Source organism: Heptranchias perlo, chromosome 17, assembly GCF_035084215.1.
Source record: "Heptranchias perlo isolate sHepPer1 chromosome 17, sHepPer1.hap1, whole genome shotgun sequence".
NCBI lineage: Eukaryota > Metazoa > Chordata > Chondrichthyes > Hexanchiformes > Hexanchidae > Heptranchias > Heptranchias perlo.
The window spans coordinates 30,007,840-30,030,197 of NC_090341.1; the positions used below are offsets into that span (position 1 = coordinate 30,007,840).

The window sequence follows — 22,358 nt, forward strand, 5'->3', positions numbered from 1 at the left end:
GTACCTCGGCCACGCCCTCTGCCTGCATGAGTAGACCTCCTTTTTGGTCCCTAATCGGCCCCACCCCTCCTCTTACTACCCGTTTACTGTTTACATACCTTTGGAAGGCTTTTAGATTCTCTCTTATTTTGGCCGCCAGTCTATTCTCATTTACCCCTCTTATTTCCTTTTTCACTTCCCCTCTGAACTTTCTATATTCTGCCTGGTTCTCACTTGTGTTATCAACCTGACATCTGTCATATGCCCCTTTTTTTCTGCTTCTTCTTGCTCTCTTTCTCTCTTGTCATCCAGGAGCTCTGGCTTTAGTTGCCCCACCTTTCTCCCTCGTGGGAATGTACCTAGACTGTACCCGAACCAAGGCTGCCCATTGTTCAATTACAGTTCTGCCTGCCAATCTTTGATTACAATTTACCTGGCCAGATCTGTTCTCATCCCACTGAAATTGGCCCTCCGCCAATCGAGTATTTTTACTTTAGAGTGGTCCATGTCCTTTTCCATAGCTATCCTAAACCTTATGATACAATGATCGCTGTTCCCTAAATCTTCCCCCACTGACACTTGCTCCACTTGGCCCACCTCATTCCCCAGAACCAAATCCAACAATTCCTCTTTCCTCATTGGGCTGGAAACATACTGGCCAACAAAGTACACTTCAACACACTTCAAAAATTCCTCCCCCTCTTTGCCCCTTGTATTATTATTACTCCAGTCAATATTAGGGTAGCTGAATTCCCCCTTCATCACTACTCTATGGCTTTTGCACCTTGCTGTAATTTCCCTGCAAATTTGCTCCTCTATGTCTTCCCCACTAGTTGGTGGCCTATAGAATACACCCAGTAGTGTAATGGCACCTCTATTGTTTCTTAACTCTAATGAAATAGATTCTGTCCTTGACCCCTCCAGGATATCCTCTCTCTCCAGCATTGCAATATTCTCTTCAATCAATACTGCCACCGCCCCCCCTCCTTTCTTTCCTTCCCTATCTTTCCTGAACACCTTATATCCAGGAATATTTAGTACCCAATCCTGCCCTTTTTTGAGCCAGGTCTCTGTTATAGCCACGACATCATATTCCCATGTGTCTATTTGCGCCTGCAGCTCACCAACCTTGTTTACGCTTCGTGTGTTTACACACATGCACTGTAAACCGATCTTGGACTTTCTTTACTCTCTCTTAGTCTGATCGCACCTAATACCGTGCTATTTCTTATTCTAGTGCTATCTTTCTCTCCCAATCCTTTGTGCACCTTGTTTCTCCTTTCCAATGCTACATCCTGGTGCCCATCCCCCTGTCAAACTAGTTTAAACCCTCCCCCACAGCATTAGCAAACCTCCCCGCAAGGACATTGTTTCCAGCTCAGTTGAGGTGCAACCTGTCCGGCCTGTACAGGCCCTACCTCACCCACATCTGGTCCTAATGCCCCAGGAATCTAAAGCCCTCCCTCCTGCACCATCTCCCCTCCATCACTTTCCTCCCCACCCACCTCAAGACGACACTATACTACCTCTCATTCTCATTCCAAGCACACACTGACCTCTTCCTTGCTCCCTTCACAGCAGCGACCAGCTTGATGCAGCCCGCTTTGTCTGGGCCATATTGCAGCTAGTCCCTAGATCAATTAAGGGAGTTGCACCTTTGCTTCAATATGCCATTGGGATGAACTATAATGTTTCTGGTGGTCCCAATTCTCTGATTGTTCCTGTTACTCAGGCGTAGTGGGGTTACAGTGGGGTGTCATCAGCCAGGTCTGAAGGGGGATCTCTTGTTCCTAGCAGCCAACCTCTGACGTTCCTGAATGGGTGGATAAAGTGGGGGGACAGATGAGTGTCGCAGAATGAAGGTGTTGTGGCAGCAGCCTGCAAAACTGGCAAAGACATGCGTTATCCTTCTGTGCAGATCACACACCAGTTGAACATTGACGGAGTGAAAGCCCTTCCTGTTGACATAAACTCCTGGCTCATCTTCTGGTGCCCTGATAGCTGCATGAGTGTAGTCTATCATGCCCTAGACTTGAGGGAAGCCATCCATTGCTGCAAATCGCAGAGCTTTTTCATTCCGGCTGTTGGCGTCCATTGGGAAGGTAATGTGTACTAGTTTGCTCTGGCAAGCAGGGCGTTGGTGACCTACTTGATGGAGCTGTGCACTGCAGACTGGGAGATGTTCCCTATAGCACCCTAGTGGGAAGCTGAAGCAAAAAAATTAAGGGTGGTGCTGACCTTAAAAAGCATGATCCCTTGGTCCATCAGGCAGCAAGTCCTGCTGCAGGAGGCTGCATAGTTTAACAACAGCCTGCCTGGTGAAGCGCAGCTTCCTGGTGCAGTGTCTCATGAGATATCCAAAAAAATGACTTGGCCTGTAGACCCCTTGGGCTGGATACGGCCTTCTACGAACAGATCCCTTCACCTGCGTTGTTCGAACAGGCTCAATCTGCTGCTTGTCTTGTTGAGGCTGCTGTTGCTGCTGCTTCTCTTCCTCCAACCAAAGGAATGAAACATAAACAGCACCCATGAGTGACTGCGTAATCAAGGTAAGTAAGGGGTGCAAAAATCCGGAAGAAGCGATCTTTAGGCTCAGAACTGCCTTGGAAATCCATTAATGACAATAGTACACAGATCCTACTGATCTGAGTACCTGCAGTCACTTCAGTTTCAACTTAGAGGATAACACCTATAAAACATTATAATTTAAATGTTTTCATTAAATCAAAATAAATATTAAGTTAGCTTTTTTCAGCTCTGAAAGTCAGAATAAAGTCAAATGTTGCAAATTTAAGAAGAAAATTAATTTGTTAAATCTGTGGGTTTTGAAATATGCAGTTATTCAGAATGCTGTAATCACACTAATCATGTTTGGAATTGTTAACATTTATTTCCTTATACACTGATAGCCAAATATTTTAACATTCTGTGTGATAAAACAGAGTAAGACACCACCAAAAAATCAAAGCCTTTAGCTGTAGTTGAGTTATGATGAGTGCCTTAATTAGCAGCTAGTAATTACAGCTCAGCAATTATACAGTGTGAGATCACCCTGTGTAACAGCACAGTGCATTGGAAAAACATTAAGGGCATTTTTTGTTTTCAGGGTGATAACAGTAAATTTACATGAATCAGGAAACTGCAACATTAGCACTGCATGCAGGTGCTCCCAAACGGTTTATTAAGGGCATCATTGCGGTGTAATAATTCTTTTGTTAGAAGCCCCTGATGAACATAGCAGTCCCTCCTCCTGTCACAAGAGCACAGAGAGGCTCATTTGATATTCAGTTCCAGCCCAAGGAAAGTCATTAAATCAGATGAGCAATGACGCTGGAGTTTTAGAGTCCAGCTTCAGTCAACATCACCATGCAAAGGCTGTTCACAGCTCTGTGTGCTTTTCTTGTCCGTGCCTTCTCAATGATGACCAATTTGTGCTCGTTACTTTGCATCAAGTACAGGTAAAATATTGGGAAGCTTGTGGTGCCACACATCTTTTACTATCAAAAATTGTTTTGCTTGAATTCTCCTTTGTGATATTTTCATCCTTCTTGGGCCCCAGGCTGCTTCTCAGGCCATTTAGGAGCATATCTATTGATTTCTCTTTCTCAGTGGCTGTAATTCAGTTTTGGCTTATTGCTCCATATGGCCTCAAAATGATAGGCAGACAGATTATAATTTTTTTTTAAACTTTAACTTTAACTTAAAAAAAATAAGTGTAATTTTGTTAGGTTTTAAAACTAGTGAATGTTGCCTTTGATGCACTTCAAAGAGCTGAAAAATAATTTAGATTAACAGTCATTTTAATTCTTTGATGACTTTTTTCAAAGCCCCATCAGAAACCATTGAATGATTAACAATGAAGAGCAAATTTAAATGATGGCAGTATGCCAGGGATTTATTTACAAGCACCCACAATTTCAAAGACTTAAATTCTTGTCTGTGCATATAGTTTGCCAGAGAATAACCACGTTGTTTATTTTCCCTTCAGAAAGTGTTTTCAGACAGCGCACTTCTATGTGGAGGATAGCAGTTCACCGCGGGTGGTTCCTAATGAAAGCATTCCCATTATCCCAATTCCAGGTAAGTCAATTATTCTTTATTTCTCAAGATACTTTTTTGCATATGTTGAAACACAATTTTTGAAAGCCATTTAGTTCAGGTTCATATTTACTCAACTTAAGCAATATATGTTGCACAAATATTCTTCAAAGTTAGTCTTCAGTTTAGACCTGATTGTGCTAAATACTTTCTAGGAAAACAGATCTGTGGCACATTAACATTTTTCAATGCAATGACAAACTTAGGAATTTATTTTAATTTTTACTAACTCAAAACATGAGTTTGATGGAATGTCTTTATTGTCTTATACTGAAAATATTACATTTTGATTAAATGTTTAATTGTTATGTTGATCTTGCCAGAAGTGAGTGAGTAGTGGGCTTGTGAAAAGTACAGGATCATTTATTTCATACAGAGTTTCAGTCAGGAATTTTAATGATGCTTTACATTGAGCTATCGTAACATTGTTTAACCTGGTTGGTGCAGGGAGGGGGAGGGAAGGACAGCTGATTCCAGAACGATTGGACAGAATTTCCCTACATTAACTCACAAGGAATGCAAGTAAGGTGTGTGTATGTATTGAAATAAATGATTGTACTATAGGAAATAAATTCAGCTCACCATATTATGGGCAAGGGGACTGTTTCAGATACCACTGGATAGATTGTTACTGTGCAGGACAATGCAGGACAACTTGAAAATGCTGCTCTGGTTTTAGTCAAAAACATTACTGGTGCATAATGTGCTGTTTCCTCAGTCATTAAAATATTATTTCATGGGTTAGAGTTTCTCCATAGTTCTTATTACCTTGCTCTCAAATGCCGAGAGCTCAAATGTTGCTGATTTTCTTGTCTGTCAAATAGCTGTCAGCAGGATGATAAGAGCATGTCACAAACATTGATTTGATGGTATGCTGTAAGAATGTAAGCATACATTTGTCACGCTGTTACACATTACTTTCGTCAGTGCCCTTTCATCGTAATGGCAGGAGCATTAAGGTTAAAGACCTGTATCTGTTAATCCTTAGATAAGGGATCAAATATCTCCCCAGTTGGTAGTTGCACACTGTTTCTTAAGATCTGCTAGAATCCTATAGAGCAGCTAACTTTAAAGAATCTGCTTTGTATGATTTTATTTGCAGTGCCTCTGTGAAGCAGAGGTGAATGCTTAATGTTTTATTACTCTGTGTAGTAGTTAAACAGGCCTGCCTGGATAAATTATCTTCATCGACCGCCTGTCACAGGTTTTCATTGGGTGCTGTTGATCACTGTCTTCTGTTCATTCACTTTGAATAATTGTTCCTGTCTTTCTATTGACAAGTGTACACATCAGGCCCAGAGAAGCAGAATGCAGATGAATATAAGGTTCACTTTGACCTGTCAACAGGACCCCATTGCACTGTTATTGCTGCAGGTTTTTAGTTTTGTTTAGTTTTTAGTTTCTTGTACAGTTACTTCAGTGTGCTCCTGAGCATGAAATAGCTCCATGGTTCAAGTTGTCATTATTATTACATTGGCAGTGTTGTCAAAAGTCAACTTTAACTTCATACAAAATATTTTGCAAAGAAGCGTAAACTGTTTTGTTTTTTTGGCTAATACTTTATTCTTAAGATTTTGATGAGAATAAACCAAAGGATTTACAAACATATGAACATACAAAAACGATGGACAGGAAAAAACCAGCTGGTCCATTGAGCCTGCCCTAAGCATCATGATTCACAACACCCCCACTTCATACCAACCAAATATCTACAGCTACTAATAAGCTGGCAGTTAAAATGTCTCTTACTGTTGCTATGGCAACTATTTCCTATTTTTGAGTCATCTGGCCACACAGTTCATGGACGTGGGCTTGTGCCCAACATTTCAAGTTCCCAATCTTGACCAGGCCGCAGTAGCAAAGCATTGAACACAGACCAGATACTTTCCACAGGGAAAGAGGGAAACGGTCAGTTTTCCCAAGTGCATCAGTGTGACAGCATTGGCAGAGGCCTCAGAGCAACCCGTAGCCTGTTCTCCTGGTTGGCAAAATGCATAATGCAGGGTTATAAATTTAAATAGAAGATTTGATTCTTGGTGACTTTTATAGTTCATTTACCCATCTTGTGAACATAGGGGGGCGGAAATTTGTTTGTGCCAAAAAATGGGTCCGCAGGGAACCATCCCATCGTCTGAATGGATAAGCCCAAGGCGCACCTTATATTGGGCCTGGGGCCTCATTATTAAAATGGACATGATGCCATCAAATTTGAGGCAATGTTGAATTATTCTGTCAGCGGGAATGAGATGTTACAGTTACGATGAGAGGCTCGAGAAACTAGGGCTTTTTTCACTACAACTGAGAAGATTAAGGGGCGACATGATAAAAAGGTCTTCAAGATTATGAAGGATTTTGTTCAGGTAAATAGTCATAGATTTTTTCCACTGGTTGACGAGACAGTAAGGAGAGAGCCCAAATTTAAGATAATTACAAAAAGAATTAAAGGGGAGGCGCTTCTTTACACAGAAGTTGATTAGAATGTGGAATTCTTTGCCACAAACTAAAGTTGAAGCAGAATCCTTAAATTCTTTTGAAACCAAATTAGTTGCTTGAACAAGAGGAATACTAAAGGGTGCAGGGTGCAAGTAGGATCAGACTAGATCGCTTTTGGAGAAAGCACTAGCACTGACTTGTGTAGCAAACAACCTATTTCTGTGCTGTCATGTTCTATGATTCTAGTTTTCTTTGCATTAGTATTTGGAGATGTCATCTGTCGTTATTTTCAGTCTGATTCATCCTTGAATACCTTTTTGACATTAGGTAAAATGTACCAACGTCCTGTGTTGGTAACTGTCTTCATTCTTGACTATTCTACGAAATCTAGTTGTGCTTATCCTAACAGCCAAACACTTGGATTTCTTTATTGTGAAATAATTTTCCTTGCAAAATGTTTTGAAGTGTTTTCCTGGCCTGCTGCAGAATTTGGGCATTAAGTTTTCTGTATGTAAATGCTAACCGGGACTTCCTGTCTGAAGTTCAGTCACCCTCTGCTCCATTTATAAATCATTGCATCTTCTTGATTAGTTGAGAGTGATATTAGCAGTAAGAAAGATTTGGAACATTGAGCGCTGAGATAGAATGACACTTTAGAAAGGAACGCAGAACCTTGAATATCACTGGCTGCATGTTCTAACCCAGAGACCCTAGCTTACTGGCTGTCCATTCTTAAAACATGAATTGGTTTAACCAAGGATTGTTTTGTTGGGGATGATCTTTTCATTTTTCATTGTTTTCTGTTTGTAGACGCCCCCATGTTATGCACCTTCCCAACCAAGAGCATAGACTGGAGATTGCTCCTAAGCTTCCACCAGTACCCATAAGATGCGCATTAAAGAAGTATAAGGTGGTTGCCCTTCTAATTTTTCAACTTTTTCTGTGGGGCAGACCTTGGCCTCTGATGATTCTTCCACGCAACAGTGTACTTGAAACTGGAAAGATAATGTGTGGGGAATTGCAGAAACAAAGCCACTCTATTGCCAAAGAGACAAAGCTCCAATGTATTCCTCTATTATGGTATCTATTTAAAATGTTTATAAAAATGAGCCAATGTACAAATTTATTGTTTTCAGCACTCCTGACTAATAAGGAAGCAACCTAGCAGCACAAGACAGCTGTCTCAACCCAATGGGAGATGCATTAAGGCCCCTGGCAACAATTTGCTAAGCTGCAGCATGCATGGTTACACGGTAACCACAGACACCATAGCATGCCTTTCAGGAACAAGCATTAAGTAATTTTTGTTAATGAAGCACTTTCTCCGCTTTCTGGATGTGTCACTAATTAACATTAAAAGAAAAAAATGAAATGTTTTCATTCTAGTTTACCAATAAATAGTCTAGTTTGCAGTGTTACCTACATTTTTTTTTAAACAAATATATGCAAGTATAATCAGTAAATTATCCTGTTATCCACCACCTATGATGATGCGGTTGATAGCAGCTATCAGCAACAGGACTGTTTGAAGTGAGTCACCACCACCAATTGAAAAATGGCAGAACATTTGTAAGGGAGCTAGGACAGTAGTGGATGAAAATTCATAAACCCAACAGAAATAATAATCATGTTGTTTTGAAAAGCACCATGTTGTTCAGTTTTCTAGGTTCACCGTGTAGGTGTGTGCTGGCCTCTCATATAGTTGCCTCTGATTGTTTACGAAATTTAGTGCTTCTGACTTTATCAATACAAGAATAGAACAACTTGGTGTTGGAAGGAATAGTAATAACTTCATATCAGTCGGAGGTACTTCCTTGTCTGTCTGCATTGTGGCCTTAAGATTCCCTCTTGTGTAATAGAGCTGCAAGAAGCCAGCCAGACAAATTAGCTGCATGTGAGGAAATTTCAATGACAATTAGCAGGGAAAACTGCCTACTCCTAACACTCAAAGGCTCTTACAACATTTATTGAGGGAATCATCCTGTTTTGACTAGTCTCAAAACTGCACTATCTAAATGTGAACTTTCTCAGCAGATCTATTCACACAATACATTATGCTGCACTTGTCTATATAACAGCAGGCACTGGGCTCCAAAGTAATTCGATGTCTATGAAGGGATTTGAGAGGTTTATGAGCGATGCGAATTGACAAAAAATAAATCATTTTTGTCTTGTTTTAGCTAGTTGTTGGCTCCTTTAATTTAGTCATGATACAGAAGAAAATAAAAGCCAGCTGCACTCATAGAAATCCTGCCCCAGCCTAAACCAATACTATAGCCCCAATTTTAACTCCCGGCCGAGAGTGGAGTGGGTGGAGGCCAAGGTGGATGGCAAAATGTCTGGCCTTCCGCAGCCTGAAGCCCAGGAGATTTTAACTCCTCAGCATCATCATCTTAGCCGCCATCGATCTCGTGACTTAATCCGAGAGAAAGTGGTAGCTTGCCGGAGTGGGATTCCGAGCAGCGGGAGACCGCCACTGGGGACCCAAAGGAAAGGTCCCAGGCACTCAGGTAAGTGGTTGGGAGAGAGGTCGGCAGAGCATCAAGGTCGGGGGATTGGGTGGGGATATATTTATGCATCGGGATATGATTGTTCAGAGCATAAAAAGCAACAATAAAGGAGCTCTGGGGCTAGCTTCTTGTTCCACTGTGCCTAATATGTCACAACATAGAGGGTATGATCCTACAGAGGACCATTCAAATGATGAATCCACTTGAAACTCAGCAGCCAGTGAATTATGTGAATAGAAAATATAGATATATTTATTCAAAAAAAATTTACAACCAAAATTAAATCATGCCGTTTTCTTTAAAGAAATTAGCTCAATCTGCCTGATTAAATTATGACTTTAGAAATGCACTAAAACAATTATTTCAACATGAAATCCTGTTGACAGATGAAAGCCAGTGTATGATCAGTGAGTCGGTAACTAGAGGGCATAAATTTAAGATTGTTACCAAAGGAATGAAGGGAGAGGTTAGAAGAATTATTTTTTTACAGAGGGTTGTAAACACATGGAACACCCTGCCAGAAACAGTTGTGATAGCTTTTAAAAGTATAAATATTTGAAAAAGAAAAATTTAAAAAGGGTATGGGGAAAGGGACTAAGTGGTAGCTCTTTCGAAGAGTTGGCACAGATGCCATGGGCCAAATTACCTACATCTGTGCTATAAAATGTTACGATTCTATCAAATTTCTGACTCTAGTTGGAATGCCCGAGCATGTGTATAATAAATCCATTCTCAGTGTATTTCATGGGTAATTCTAACATTGTGCTGTTAATTGATTCACATGTGCAACCATAATTATTTCTCCTATCTGGGAGCTGCATAATCCAAATGAGCCTTCAATAGAATTGCGAGCCCCAGGTGCCAGATGCAGCTGCAATGATTAGTTTCTAGAGAACCATAATAGGGATGTGCAGATGAATTTAACAATACATTGCATCAGCTATCACCAGGATAAGAGTTGCACATAAAGGATTTAAAAACACACACACACAGTGGGGGAGAAATTCAACTCAAGGCCCCCCCATTTTGCTTACACAAAATGGGCATTAGGCCTCTAAATTTCATGTCGTGATCCGCCGTGCCCAATCTGGACCAGAAGTGAGCGGGATGCCATATTGACTCAGGTGACTTTTAGTTGTCTCGGGAAATCGCCTGAAAGCAGCGGGGGCCTAATAAGTATATGTAAATGAGGTCCTGCACCTGGATAAGGACCCTTCTGACAAATTGAACATTGGGAGTGTTGTATTCGTCCATTATAAAATCCGCCCACAAATCCTTGGCGGCAATAGTGGGGAAGGAGGCTGCATCAGTGTTATTTAAAGGGATCCTCCGTTGCATTTTAGGTAAGCATCTGGTTAATAGTTCTAGACTGCCAGTGGGCTATTATACCTATTTCTGGCTGTGTTGGCTGCTGCAGCTGACTAGAAAAATTATGGAAAGTTATTTTTTGGAGCTTTTTTTTTTATTCGTTCACGGGATGTGGGCGTCGCTGGCAAGGCCGGCATTTATTGCCCATCCCTAATTGCCCTCGAGAAGGTGGTGGTGAGCCGCCTTCTTGAACCGCTGCAGTCCGTGTGGTGACGGTTCTCCCACAGTGCTGTTAGGAAGGGAGTTCCAGGATTTTGACCCAGCGACAATGAAGGAACAGCGATATATTTCAAAGTCGGGATGGTGTGTGACTTGGAGGGGAACGTGCAGGTGGTGTTGTTCCCATGCACCTGCTGCTCTTGTCCTTCTAGGTGGTAGAGGTCGCGGGTTTGGGAGGTGCTGTCGAAGAAGCCTTGGCGAGTTGCTGCAGTGCATCCTGTGGATGGTGCACACTGCAGCCACAGTGCGCCGGTGGTGAAGGGAGTGAATGTTTAGGGTGGTGGATGGGGTGCCAATCAAGCGGGCTGCTTTATCTTGGATGTTGTCGAGCTTCTTGAGTGTTGTTGGAGCTGCACTCATCCAGGCAAGTGGAGACTATTCCATCACACTCCTGACTTGTGCCTTGTAGATGGTGGAAAGGCTTTGGGGAGTCAGGAGGTGAGTCACTCGCCGCAGAATACCCAGCCTCTGACCTGCTCTCCTAGCCACGGTATTTATATGGCTGGTCCAGTTAAGTTTCTGGTCAATGGTGACCCCCAGGATGTTGATGGTGGGGGATTCGGCGATGGTAATGCCGTTGAATGTCAAGGGGAGGTGGTTAGACTCTCTCTTGTTGGAGATGGTCATTGCCTGGCACTTATCTGGCGCGAATGTTACTTGCCACTTATGAGCCCAAGCCTGGATGTTGTCCAGGTCTTGCTGCATGCAGGCTCGGACTGCTTCATTATCTGAGGGGTTGCGAATGGAACTGAACACTGTGCAGTCATCAGCGAACATCTCCATTTCTGACCTTATGATGGAGGGAAGGTCGTTGATGAAGCAGCTGAAGATGGTTGGGCCTAGGACACTGCCCTGAGGAACTCCTGCAGCAATGCCCTGGGGCTGAGATGATTGGCCTCCAACAACCACTACCATCTTCCTTTGTGCTAGGTATGACTCCAGCCACTGGAGAGTTTTCCCCCTGATTCCCATTGACTTCAATTTTACGAGGGCTCCTTGGTGCCACACTCGGTCAAATGCTGCCTTGATGTCAAGGGCAGTCACTCTCACCTCACCTCTGGAATTCAGCTCTTTTGTCCATGTTTGGACCAAGGCTGTAAGGAGGTCTGGAGCCGAGTGGTCCTGGCGGAACCCAAACTGAGCATCGGTGAGCAGGTTATTGGTGAGTAAGTGCCGCTTGATAGCACTGATAGCTGCAGGACAATCTCTGCCCAGGGGCTTGTGCACAAATCTCTGGCAACATAGATGTGCTACTCGGCCCGCCATTGGGGCTGGAGGATGAGTAGGAGAAAGAGCAGTAAGTAAGAGTGCAGACACCTGCAGCTGCTGGGGAAAGAGGGCAAAGCAAGGGAGGATGCAGGAGGCCTTGCACCATGCGAGTGTACAAGAACAGAACATCTTACCTCCAGTTGACTGAAGAGCAGTGTGACTGATGGCTCTGCTTTACCAGGGAGCCTGTGGCAGAGCTATGTCCCCTGTTGCAGCACCAGCTGTGGTCCAACCCTAGGTCACACACTTCATTGCCTGTGGCTCTGACGATAAGTATGACCCTGAATTTCTACACCTCAGGGTCATTCCAAGCTGCGATGGATAACATCAGCAACATCAATCAGTTTGCAATGCATTCCTGCATCAAGCAAATGACAGATGTGCCCTTTGCTAAAGCGAACAAATTTATCACTTTCCCTATGGAGACAGCAAAGCAGGAAGACCGAGCTCTGGGCTTTGTCAGGATCGCAGGCTTCCTGAAGTTGCAGGACATAATTGACTGCAACCGCGTAGCCTTGCATGCTCCACACCAAAACCCTGGACTATTCCTGAACAGGAAGGGCTTCCACTCACTCAACGTGCAGCTGGTGTGCGATGACAGAAATTGCATCATGTCGGTCTGTGCCCAGTTTCCTGGCAGTTGTCATGATGCCTTTATCCTGTGTCAGTCCTCAATCCCCCCTCTCTCTTCCACCCAGATTATCGTGTGTCAGGCTGGCTGCTTGGGGACAAGCAGTATAGCCTGAGCCCAAGGCTCATGACGCCTGTCAGGAACCAGAGCACAAATGCAGAGGAGGTCAACAATTGGAGCTACATTTCCACTAGTGCTCTGATTGAGCAAACCATTGGCATTATGCAACACAGCTTCCACTGCTTGGATCGGTCTGAAGGCATCCTACAATATAACCCTGAGAGAGTCTCCAGATTCATTGTAGTTTTCTGCGTGCTCCATAACTTTGCCCTGTAAAGTCACCTGGGGAGGAAGAAATGGAAATGCAGGAGCAGGAAGAACATAAGAAATAGAATCTTCTACCTCAACTCCACTTTCCCGCCCTATCCCCATATCCCTTGATTCCCCTAGTGTCCAAAAATCTATCGATCTCAGTTTTGAACATACTCAATGACTGAGCATCCACAGCACTCTGGGTAGAGAATTCCAAGATTCACAACCCTCTGAATGAAGAAATTATTCCTCATCTCAGTTCTAAATGGCTGACCCCTTATCTTGAGACTGACCCTAATTCTAGACTCTCCAGGTAGGGAAAACAGCTTCTCAGCATCTATCCTATCATGTCCTCTAAGAATTTTATACGTTTCAATGAGATCACCTCTCATTCTTCTAAACTCCAGAGAATGTAGGCCCATTCTACTCAATCTCTCCTCATTGGACAACACATCCCAAGAATCAATCCAGTGAATCTTTATTGCACCCCTCTAAGGCAAGAATATCCTTCCTTAGATAAGGAGACCAAAACTGTACCCAGTACTCCAGGTGTGGTCTCACCAGTGCCCTATATAATTGCAGCAATACCTCCTTAATCTTATATTCCAACCCCCTTGCAATAAAGGCAAACATACCATTTGCCTTCCTAATTGCTTGCTGTACCTGCATGTTAACTTCCTGTGATTCAGTCCGAGCCCGCATGCAGCAAGACCTGGACAACATCCAGGCTTGGGCTCATAAGTGGCAAGTAACATTCGCGCCAGATAAGTGCCAGGCAATGACCATCTCCAACAAGAGAGAGTCTAACCACCTCCCCTTGACATTCAACGGCATTACCATCGCCGAATCCCCCACCATCAACATCCTGGGGGTCACCATTGACCAGAAACTGAACTGGACCAGCCATATAAATACTGTGGCTACGAGAGCAGGTCAGAGGCTGGGTATTCTGCGGCAAGTGACTCACCTCCTGACTCCCCAAAGCCTTTCCACCATCTACAAGGCACAAGTCAGGACTGTGATGGAATACTCTCCACTTGCCTGGATGAGTGCAGCTCCAACAACACTCAAGAAGCTCGACACCATCCAAGATAAAGCAGCCCGCTTGATTGGCACCCCATCCACCACCCTAAACATTCACTCCCTTCACCACTGGCGCACTGTGGCTGCAGTGTGCACCATCCACAGGATGCACTGCAGCAACTCGCCAAGGCTTCTTCGACAGCACCTCCCAAACCCGCGACCTCTACCACCTAGAAGGACAAGAGCAGCAGGCGCATGGGAACAACACCACCTGCACGTTCCCCTCCAAGTCACACACCATCCCGACTTGGAAATATATCGCCGTTCCTTCATTGTCGCTGGGTCAAAATCCTGGAACTCCCTTCCTAACAGCACTGTGGGAGAACCGTCACCACACGGACTGCAGCGGTTCAAGAAGGCGGCTCACCACCACCTTCTCGAGGGCAATTAGGGATGGGCAATAAATGCTGGCCTCGTCAGCGACGCCCACATCCCATGAACGAATAAAAAAATTTTTTTAAAAATGTACAAGGACACCCAAATTCTCTGACGAACAACATTTCTTAGACTCTCACCTTTTAAAAAATATTCTGCTTTTCTATTCTTCCTACCAAAGTGGACAAATTCACATTTCCCAACGTTATACTCCATCTGCCACCTTCTCACCCACTCACTTAACCTGTCTATATCCCTTTACGTCTTGCTCTTAGCTTACTTTCCCACTTAGCTTTGTATCGTCAGCAAACTTAGCTCCATTTCACTGGGTCCCTTCATCCAAGTCATTGATATATATTGTAAACAGCTGAGGTCCAAGCATCGATCCTTGCGGCACCCCACTAGTTACAACCTGCCAACCCAAAAATGACCTGTTTATTCCTACTCTCTGTTTTCCTCAGGCTTACTACATGTTTTTGCAACATTGTAAGCCTCTTCTTTAAATCTAATACTATCCTTAACTTCTCTAGTTAGCCACGGTTGGCCAACATTGTAAGCCTCTTCTTTAAATCTAATACTATCCTTAACTTCTCTAGTTAGCCACGGTTGGCCAACATTGTAAGCCTCTTCTTTAAATCTAATACTATCCTTAACTTCTCTAGTTAGCCACGGTTGGCCAACATTGTAAGCCTCTTCTTTAAATCTAATACTATCCTTAACTTCTCTAGTTAGCCACGGTTGGCCAACATTGTAAGCCTCTTCTTTAAATCTAATACTATCCTTAACTTCTCCAGTTAGCCACTTTTCCCGTGGAGTTTTTATTCCTCATGGGAGTGCGTTTGGGAGGAATAGCAGGCTGTCGAGAAAGAGGAAGGGCCATGGATCCTGCCATCTGCTAGAGCTTTACGACAGCAGATCATCAAGGAACACTTTGGTTCAATCATCCCTACCCTTCCACACGAACAGTCTCTCCTGCCATGAGACACATTCCTTACACCATCCAATTCAGTACAGCCGAAGTGCACCTCCGCTATAAGAGGTGCAGGTTGCCTTTAAATGGTGTGTAACGCTGACATCTCACCAATTGCAATGAAATGAGCACAAATTTGTCTCGTGCCTCTCGCTGATGTCATTGAGTGCACGGTTGCTTTATCCACTTGACGGCCGTTTTTGGCGCAAGTTGAATTTCTCCCCCAATGTTTGCTTCAATTAACTCACACAAGCTGTAGGTGGTAAATACGTTTGCCATTAATTTCCGTGGGGGTTCTCCTGATTGTCTGCTGTTCCTTGGACGGAATGTCGTTCATGCCATTTCTCCAGGATTTCTGTGGATCTTCTGGCAGATATTCAGAAGAACCACAGTGGAAATTCAACCCTGTTGTGTTTAGTATATTGAGGAAAGAAAACTCTCTCTTCCCTCCCCCACCAACAACTTGAGTCTTCTGTTTCAGTCATTCTTTTCCCAACACGAGTTCAAAATTCAGGTTGTAGTTCAAGTGATATAATCGGTGTGAAATTCTACAGCAGCTGCATACTTATTGTATTGTTTTGGGTTTAATTAGTGAAGAGTCTTTGCTGTTAATCTTCATTAATATTTCACCTGTTGATTTCTTCATTACATCAATGTGAATTTCAGCACTCAAACAAATTATGTTCAAGTCGGTTGCGTAGATCCTCATAAACTTTATGCACGGTAGATAAGCGCAGGCGATTACTGTGAGCTTACCACAGGACCCTTGGAGATAACATTTTCATACAGTACAACCTTTATTATCTGTATTCTTGTCAGTTAATTGGGAAGCTGGATAACAACAGTTTCCCAGGTCAAAGATTTGCACAGCCTGATAACAGCAATCTTCTGCATGACATAAATCAACCTCACAGTCCAAGAGTGCTAAAATTTAATTGATCTTATTTGTATTGTCCTTGTTCTCTGCCTAGCATATTGTGTCGTACATGTAAGACCAAAATTTAGGGACTCTCGATCATCTTTTCCCATTATCCACCAGCAGATTGCCTCCATTGTGGCATAAAATGGAGGTTCAACTATAATTCCATTATATTGCCATACAAGTGCTGCATTTAGAATTGAATTTATTTGTTTTAGATCTTAATGTTTGGAGTTGTGTTATCTTCACATGCATTATTCCAAGAAAACAGTTTCCTCAAAAAAGAGGAGCTGCAATTTAGTATTGAATAAATCTTTTAAGTTGTTTATCCTATCTTTAGTACAAACTTGTAACCTTTCATAGAGAGCCAAATATTGAGGGTAATCAAACTAAACAAGCCTGGTATAAAAGGAGAAATAATGGAACTATGCAGCAGAACAATCTGAAGAGAAGACAGGTTAAAATTTGTTTGATGAGAACTCTGACAACGAGTCTTAAATTCTGATGAAACTTTAATCTCTCTTTTAGATGTTGACTTGCCTGTGCATTCCAGCAATTTCTGTTTTTATTTCCAATTCCAGCATCTGTTTTTTTTTAAATTAAATCTGGTGCATTGCCGCTAATCAGTTAGAAATGTTGAATAACAATCTATTAGTTTGACATTTTTCTTTCAATTGCATTTCACTGCTCAAAATGTCAATAAGTAGAATTTGATGTAGTAATTTGAACCTGAAGGTAACATTGAGAAACTCTGGCATGAGACACAGGGGGAGAAATTGGATAGGGCCTGTTTTTGGGCGGGGGTCGCGCAGTCCGCTATTACCCCACGCCCAATGGCCCCTGCACAGGCAGGACGAGACTTTCGTCAGGCCTGAAGACTTACCTGCAATCTGTGTTGGAAATCAGCGTTGAACGAGGATTCCAATAATTCATACTTTCCACCAGCAGGGGGCGCTCCAATCTCTTGAAGGCAGGCTGTCTCTTAAAAAATCTCTTAAAGGTAGCTGGTACCTGTTATTTGCTGAAAATAACAGTCTGCTGTCTGCACGGAGTCTGAACGGAGATCAGACATCGCACACGTAAAACACAAATGCAGCTCCCATCCCTATGTTTACAAACTGATGAGTTATGTTAAAACAGTGGATAAAGGTTGCACACTACTAAACCCCACATCCTCCAATCTGCATGCCTGACCTCACCAATTTGTCATTCTGAATTTATACCAGGCCTGCAAAAGTGCATGCATCAAGGTTCTCCGCTGATGCACTAGAGGCCTTGCTGCAAGCGGTTTGGGGGGGGGTGGCGGCAAGAGGCTTGACATAAACACAAAAGGCAGTGGGAGGCAGCAGGGGACGAAGTCAATGCTAGGCGCTTAACACCACCAACATGGATGCAGTGCAGAAAGAAGTTCAATGCTTTGACATGAGTGGTCAAGGTGAGTGAGGTCAACTGTCAAATGGCGTAACCTACCAACTGCACCACTAGCCGCATCCACTGCTCCATGCACTACACCCCCCATCACACACACGCCAACAAACTCTTTCCATCAGTACTCCACTCTTACAATCAGATGCGCCCTCTCACCCTTATGCATTACCACTGTTGCAAGCCGCTCACCCACAATTCACAGGCCACACAGTTATTCAACCATGACAGGCACATCACCCAGACACACGTCCCGCTTTCTTGCAGGAGAAGGTGGCGCATATCAGGAGGCAGCAAGTGGCAGTGGCATTTAGCCCCTCAAGCTTGTTCCGCCATTCAATGAGATCATGGTGGACCTGTGACCTCACTCCATATACCCGTCTTAGCCCTGTATCCCTTAATACCCTTGGTTCACAGAAATCTATCAATCTCAGATTTAGAATTCACAATTGAGCTAGCATCAACTGCCGTTTGCAGAAGAGTGTTCCAAACTTCTCCCACCCTTTGCATGTAGAAGCATTTCCTAACTTCACTCCTGCACATCCTGGCTGTAAATGTTAGGCTATGTCCCCTCATCCTTTTATTCAAGTGTAGGAGACCTCCAAAAACAGTTAGCAATGTCTCGGCAGCCAGAAGCAATAATCTAGCCACTAACCTGTAAATCCTGCATGGTCCCTTTAAATAGCGCTGGTGGGGGTCCTCCAGACACTCAAAGACACATTCAGATGGTCGGGGTTAAGACTGTGCGTTGAGTTGAGCATTGAGTCTCAAAATGGTGTCTTTCACTTTAAATCAGCATTGCACACTGATTGTATCCATTTTCTCATTTACATGCTTCCGGCATTTGTTATCTGCACCTGCGCTAACTCCTATGCCAAGGTAACGTGCAGCACACGTTACGCTTGAAACGTGGGTGCGCAGCCAAGACGCCATCTTAGCACTGCGGGAGGCTGCGTAGCGCTGGAACAACAGGCGCGCTACACGGCCCAATTTGGTGCCCACAGTGTTTTCAAATCTGTCAGTGCTGGGGTTTGTAGACTCTCCTCCTCACAGTAGGTTTAATTTCTATTTTTCATGTTTCCGGTGGTCTTAGCTTGCCTTATCACTCAAATACTCATGTCTTTGATGTTTCAAATGTCAGTTAAGAAAATGGCTTTAACCTTTGCAGAATGTCAAATTGCAAATTTACCTCTAATTCCTCTTTTAAATAACTCACAATACATTTCCTACAAACATACGTGTGATTTTTTTTAAATGTCTGATGCTAAGGCATTACATTTTCCCCTGTAACCTTTCCTTTCCCTCAGTTTGTTTTTATGGCTAAAACAGTGAAACTGATGCATTTTTATTTTTTGCGTGGGTAAATTTAAGACAGAAAATTGTGGTAAACTGCATGTTCTGCTTTTCTCATTTGGGTCGTGGTATTCTTCTATATCCAGTGACTTTGTCTCCTTTTTTGCTTGCTATATGATTCATATTACACTGAATTTAATTTTCTGGCTCTAAAATCGAACCATATTGCTAAATTATTCAGAATATACAAAAAAAGTTTGTGTTGTTGTCACCAAGGAAACAAAGCTAATATCGGGTTTATTACCTCATGCAGAGCTCAGGTGTGCTTCTGGTCTCAATATATTAAATAAATAATTAAAGCTGTCCATTCCTACCCAATTGCATTAGTTAAAATGTAATCCCAGAGCATTTCTGATTTGCCATATGTGTTGCATTTTGATTAGTTTTCTTCAAAGCTGATTTATGTACATTAGTTAAGTCTGAAGCATTTTTGCGACTTGCATGCAAGTAACACCAGGTCAGGTTTTTGCACAAAAAATATGTATAATTGGTCCAAACTCATGTGTACCTCTGCTGTAATGGTGTTAGTTACCTGGAAACATCTTTATTTGTTCTTTCCTTGCAGATGATATGGAGGCCATTCCAGTCAAGCAGTTTGTAAAGCATATCAATGAACTGTATACCAATAACCAACATGGATTCTCTGAAGAATTTGAGGTAAGTTACTGTTGCAATTGTCATTAAAATTTTGGGGAATGGGTTCTTTTTTTGCCTCTGTGTGGTTATTGCTGGGTAAATTAGAGGTTGGTCACTATACTGTACTATTTGATTATGTAACGTCACTTAAATGAAATTGTAAAATGGAAGCTAATGGCCAAAATTACAAAAACATGCAAGTCCAGTACCTTCCATTTTTAATCTATTTGACAGTTGTAATAATTGATAACTCCCTGCTTTGCCTTAACTTATAATTGGTTACTTGTCCATACAGTAACCTGTGGGATTAATAAAACAGTTTATATTTTTCCTTGAAGTTCCATGATTTCATTTGGAACACTCAATATTATATGGAAGTTCTAGAAAACAATCCTGGCTCATTGTATAGATGAGGACAAAAGGGTACTGGATGGAGTACAATAGTGTGAAATTTTAGATTTGTTTTAAATGGGGAACTATATTTTGGATCTGGTTCAAAAGGCACTTTAGTGTTCCTTGCTGTCAACTGTCTGTGACTGCACAGTTTTTGCATTTCCTGCTTTAGGGCTGGAAAATACTGCACTGGTTTAAGCACAGCATATGTCTGCATCTTGGAGCACTCTCATGAAGAACTGTTGCTGAAATTTGGATTGGAGTGCTGCTTATTCTCCTGCATGTCATCCCTTTCAAGATTCAGAGAGCCTCATGATATCCACTTCTGCATTCTACGATGTGATCTCTTCCAGCTGCTGTGCTTCATTGACTGTTTGTGTATCTTGTAAAAAAAAATCCCCTTATTTTTAATCTTTTTTTTAACCTGTCCAGTCCTAATGTTAGCCTCCCAAGAACGTGCAAACTTTTCCTTTTGGAAAGCAGGACATTCCAGCCTGTGGATTGGTCCATGGACTCCCAACAGTAGCAACTCTTGGTTAAGTTGCCAGGGGGTAAGCTTCAGAAAAGTGATCCCTTCTCATAGACCAGATTATTTTACCTCCCTTTCCTCCCTCCACCTGAATCAGCTGAGCCTGGCCAACCTCACCCTTCGGTGCTGTCACTTTTAAGTGCAGTGATCCTGACATTTCTGATTTTTCTTTCTGCGTTTGCTTAGCCACATGCCTGTATAGTGGTACACAGTGCTGACACTGCTGTCGGGAACCTCTGTGTGCGTGTTGAGCACCATTAATATTGACATTTAATTCAAACACGCTTTTTGTTCCTTGTCATTAACATTATAGCATTTATTACATTTAAATAAATGCTAAACTGTAGCATTTATCCTACTTTACTAATAGTATTAGAAGATTGGAATTTAGAAATTAGAAAGTCCTGCAAATGGGGACTTTTTGAGAAGTGCTAATAATTGGTTTTGTTGTGTTCTGTAATAATATTATGAAATTGCAGAATCTCATTTCAGAAAAGGATCTGTCAATGTGAAATACATTTTTTTGGCAAACCATAAACACAGTCCTTAGTGAGTCCTCAAAATGTGTTTCTAACTACTATAAACAATTCACACTGCTATAAAAGTGAATATGGCTGAATTAGAGAGCAAAAGATTAAAAGGTGATGGAGCACAACAGTCATTTGAATTAATGAAATCATTTTTCATCACACAGCTTGATTTGTTTATTAGATGAAATTATTCCACAGTATGTTTATTGGTATAACAAACAGATGTGATTAATAGCAGTGGCCTGCCAGATCATGAATAATAGATTTTGGCTGATTTGAATTAGATCATCTTGATCAAAAGAAATTCTCTTGGGGCAAACGTTTGTCCTGCATACTGTCAACATTGTTAAAGGCTTTTATCTATGCTCAATCATTTAGCCAGTGGTTTCTCAAAGTCAATAACTTCTTAACTGCACACTTTTGCTTTTCTCGCAAATAGCCAAATAATATGTCAAGATGGTGTGCTTACTATAGAATAATGTACTGTATGTGTACAGTGCAGTCATATTTATAATGAGATTTGTATTTGTAGCCAAGCCAATTAAGTCACTACGATCTAATATACTTTGGATGTACTGTAATTTATTTATTTGTGAGGTTATTTCTTTCCTCCTCTTTTACCCCACCCCCCAAACCATGCCACTTTATGTCCCCCACAAACCTTAGTTGAGCTGGGAAGGTAGTTAGGCAATCCTCTCCCATGCAAAAGTGACCCATGGTGATACTCTTACAGAATTTTTTCTTTCCCCATTGCCTGGCTACCACTTCCTGAGGAATCATTTGAAATTGGGAATTTGCCATGCTGGAGAATTGTGGCTGCAAACCTGCATTCTTTTTGCGGAGTGTGCAGAGTGTTAGTACACCAACTCAGTGTTTCACTGGGCTGTTAACTGCATCTCCTGATCTAATTTTTTAAATAGCTATTTTCTTCAGACTGCCTGGATTATTTTACAAAAACATCTTTAATCGTTAGCTCAGTCTAAAGGTCAGCTCTGTTGTAAACAAACAAGTGCTTTATTCCGAGTTTTTAATCTAACTTTGTAGTGAGAAAGTAGGCCATCTTTACACTGCAGTACCTGAGATTCGCAATCAATCTTTTTGTTTAGTTGATACTTGTGTAAGGGGTTATAGTGTTTAGGAAGGGTTGTTAATCCAAATAGAGCATTAAATTATGTCTGAAGCTTTATAAATTCCTTTTACTAAGTGTTTTAACATGAATATGGGAATATGATGTTGTTAACCCTCTTGTTCACTGAAGCTTGGGCTGTTTTACTGGGTTCATTACTGCAATTCCAATCTCTGGTGAAACAGTGTGATTTTCTATGC

At 42.2% G+C, this 22,358-nt stretch overlaps 1 protein-coding gene across 2 annotated transcripts in view; it reads left to right on the plus strand.

Annotated features, from left to right (window-relative positions):
- The window catches only part of LOC137334222 (receptor-type tyrosine-protein phosphatase gamma-like), a 549,824-nt gene that overhangs the window by 476,422 nt on the left and 51,044 nt on the right, over positions 1-22,358 (plus strand). For both annotated transcript variants that reach the window (XM_067998832.1, XM_067998831.1), the window contains 2 exons: positions 3,968-4,059; positions 19,510-19,601. In XM_067998832.1, the coding sequence (XP_067854933.1) occupies positions 3,968-4,059; positions 19,510-19,601 (184 nt within the window). The remainder of the gene's footprint in view (positions 1-3,967; positions 4,060-19,509; positions 19,602-22,358) is intronic.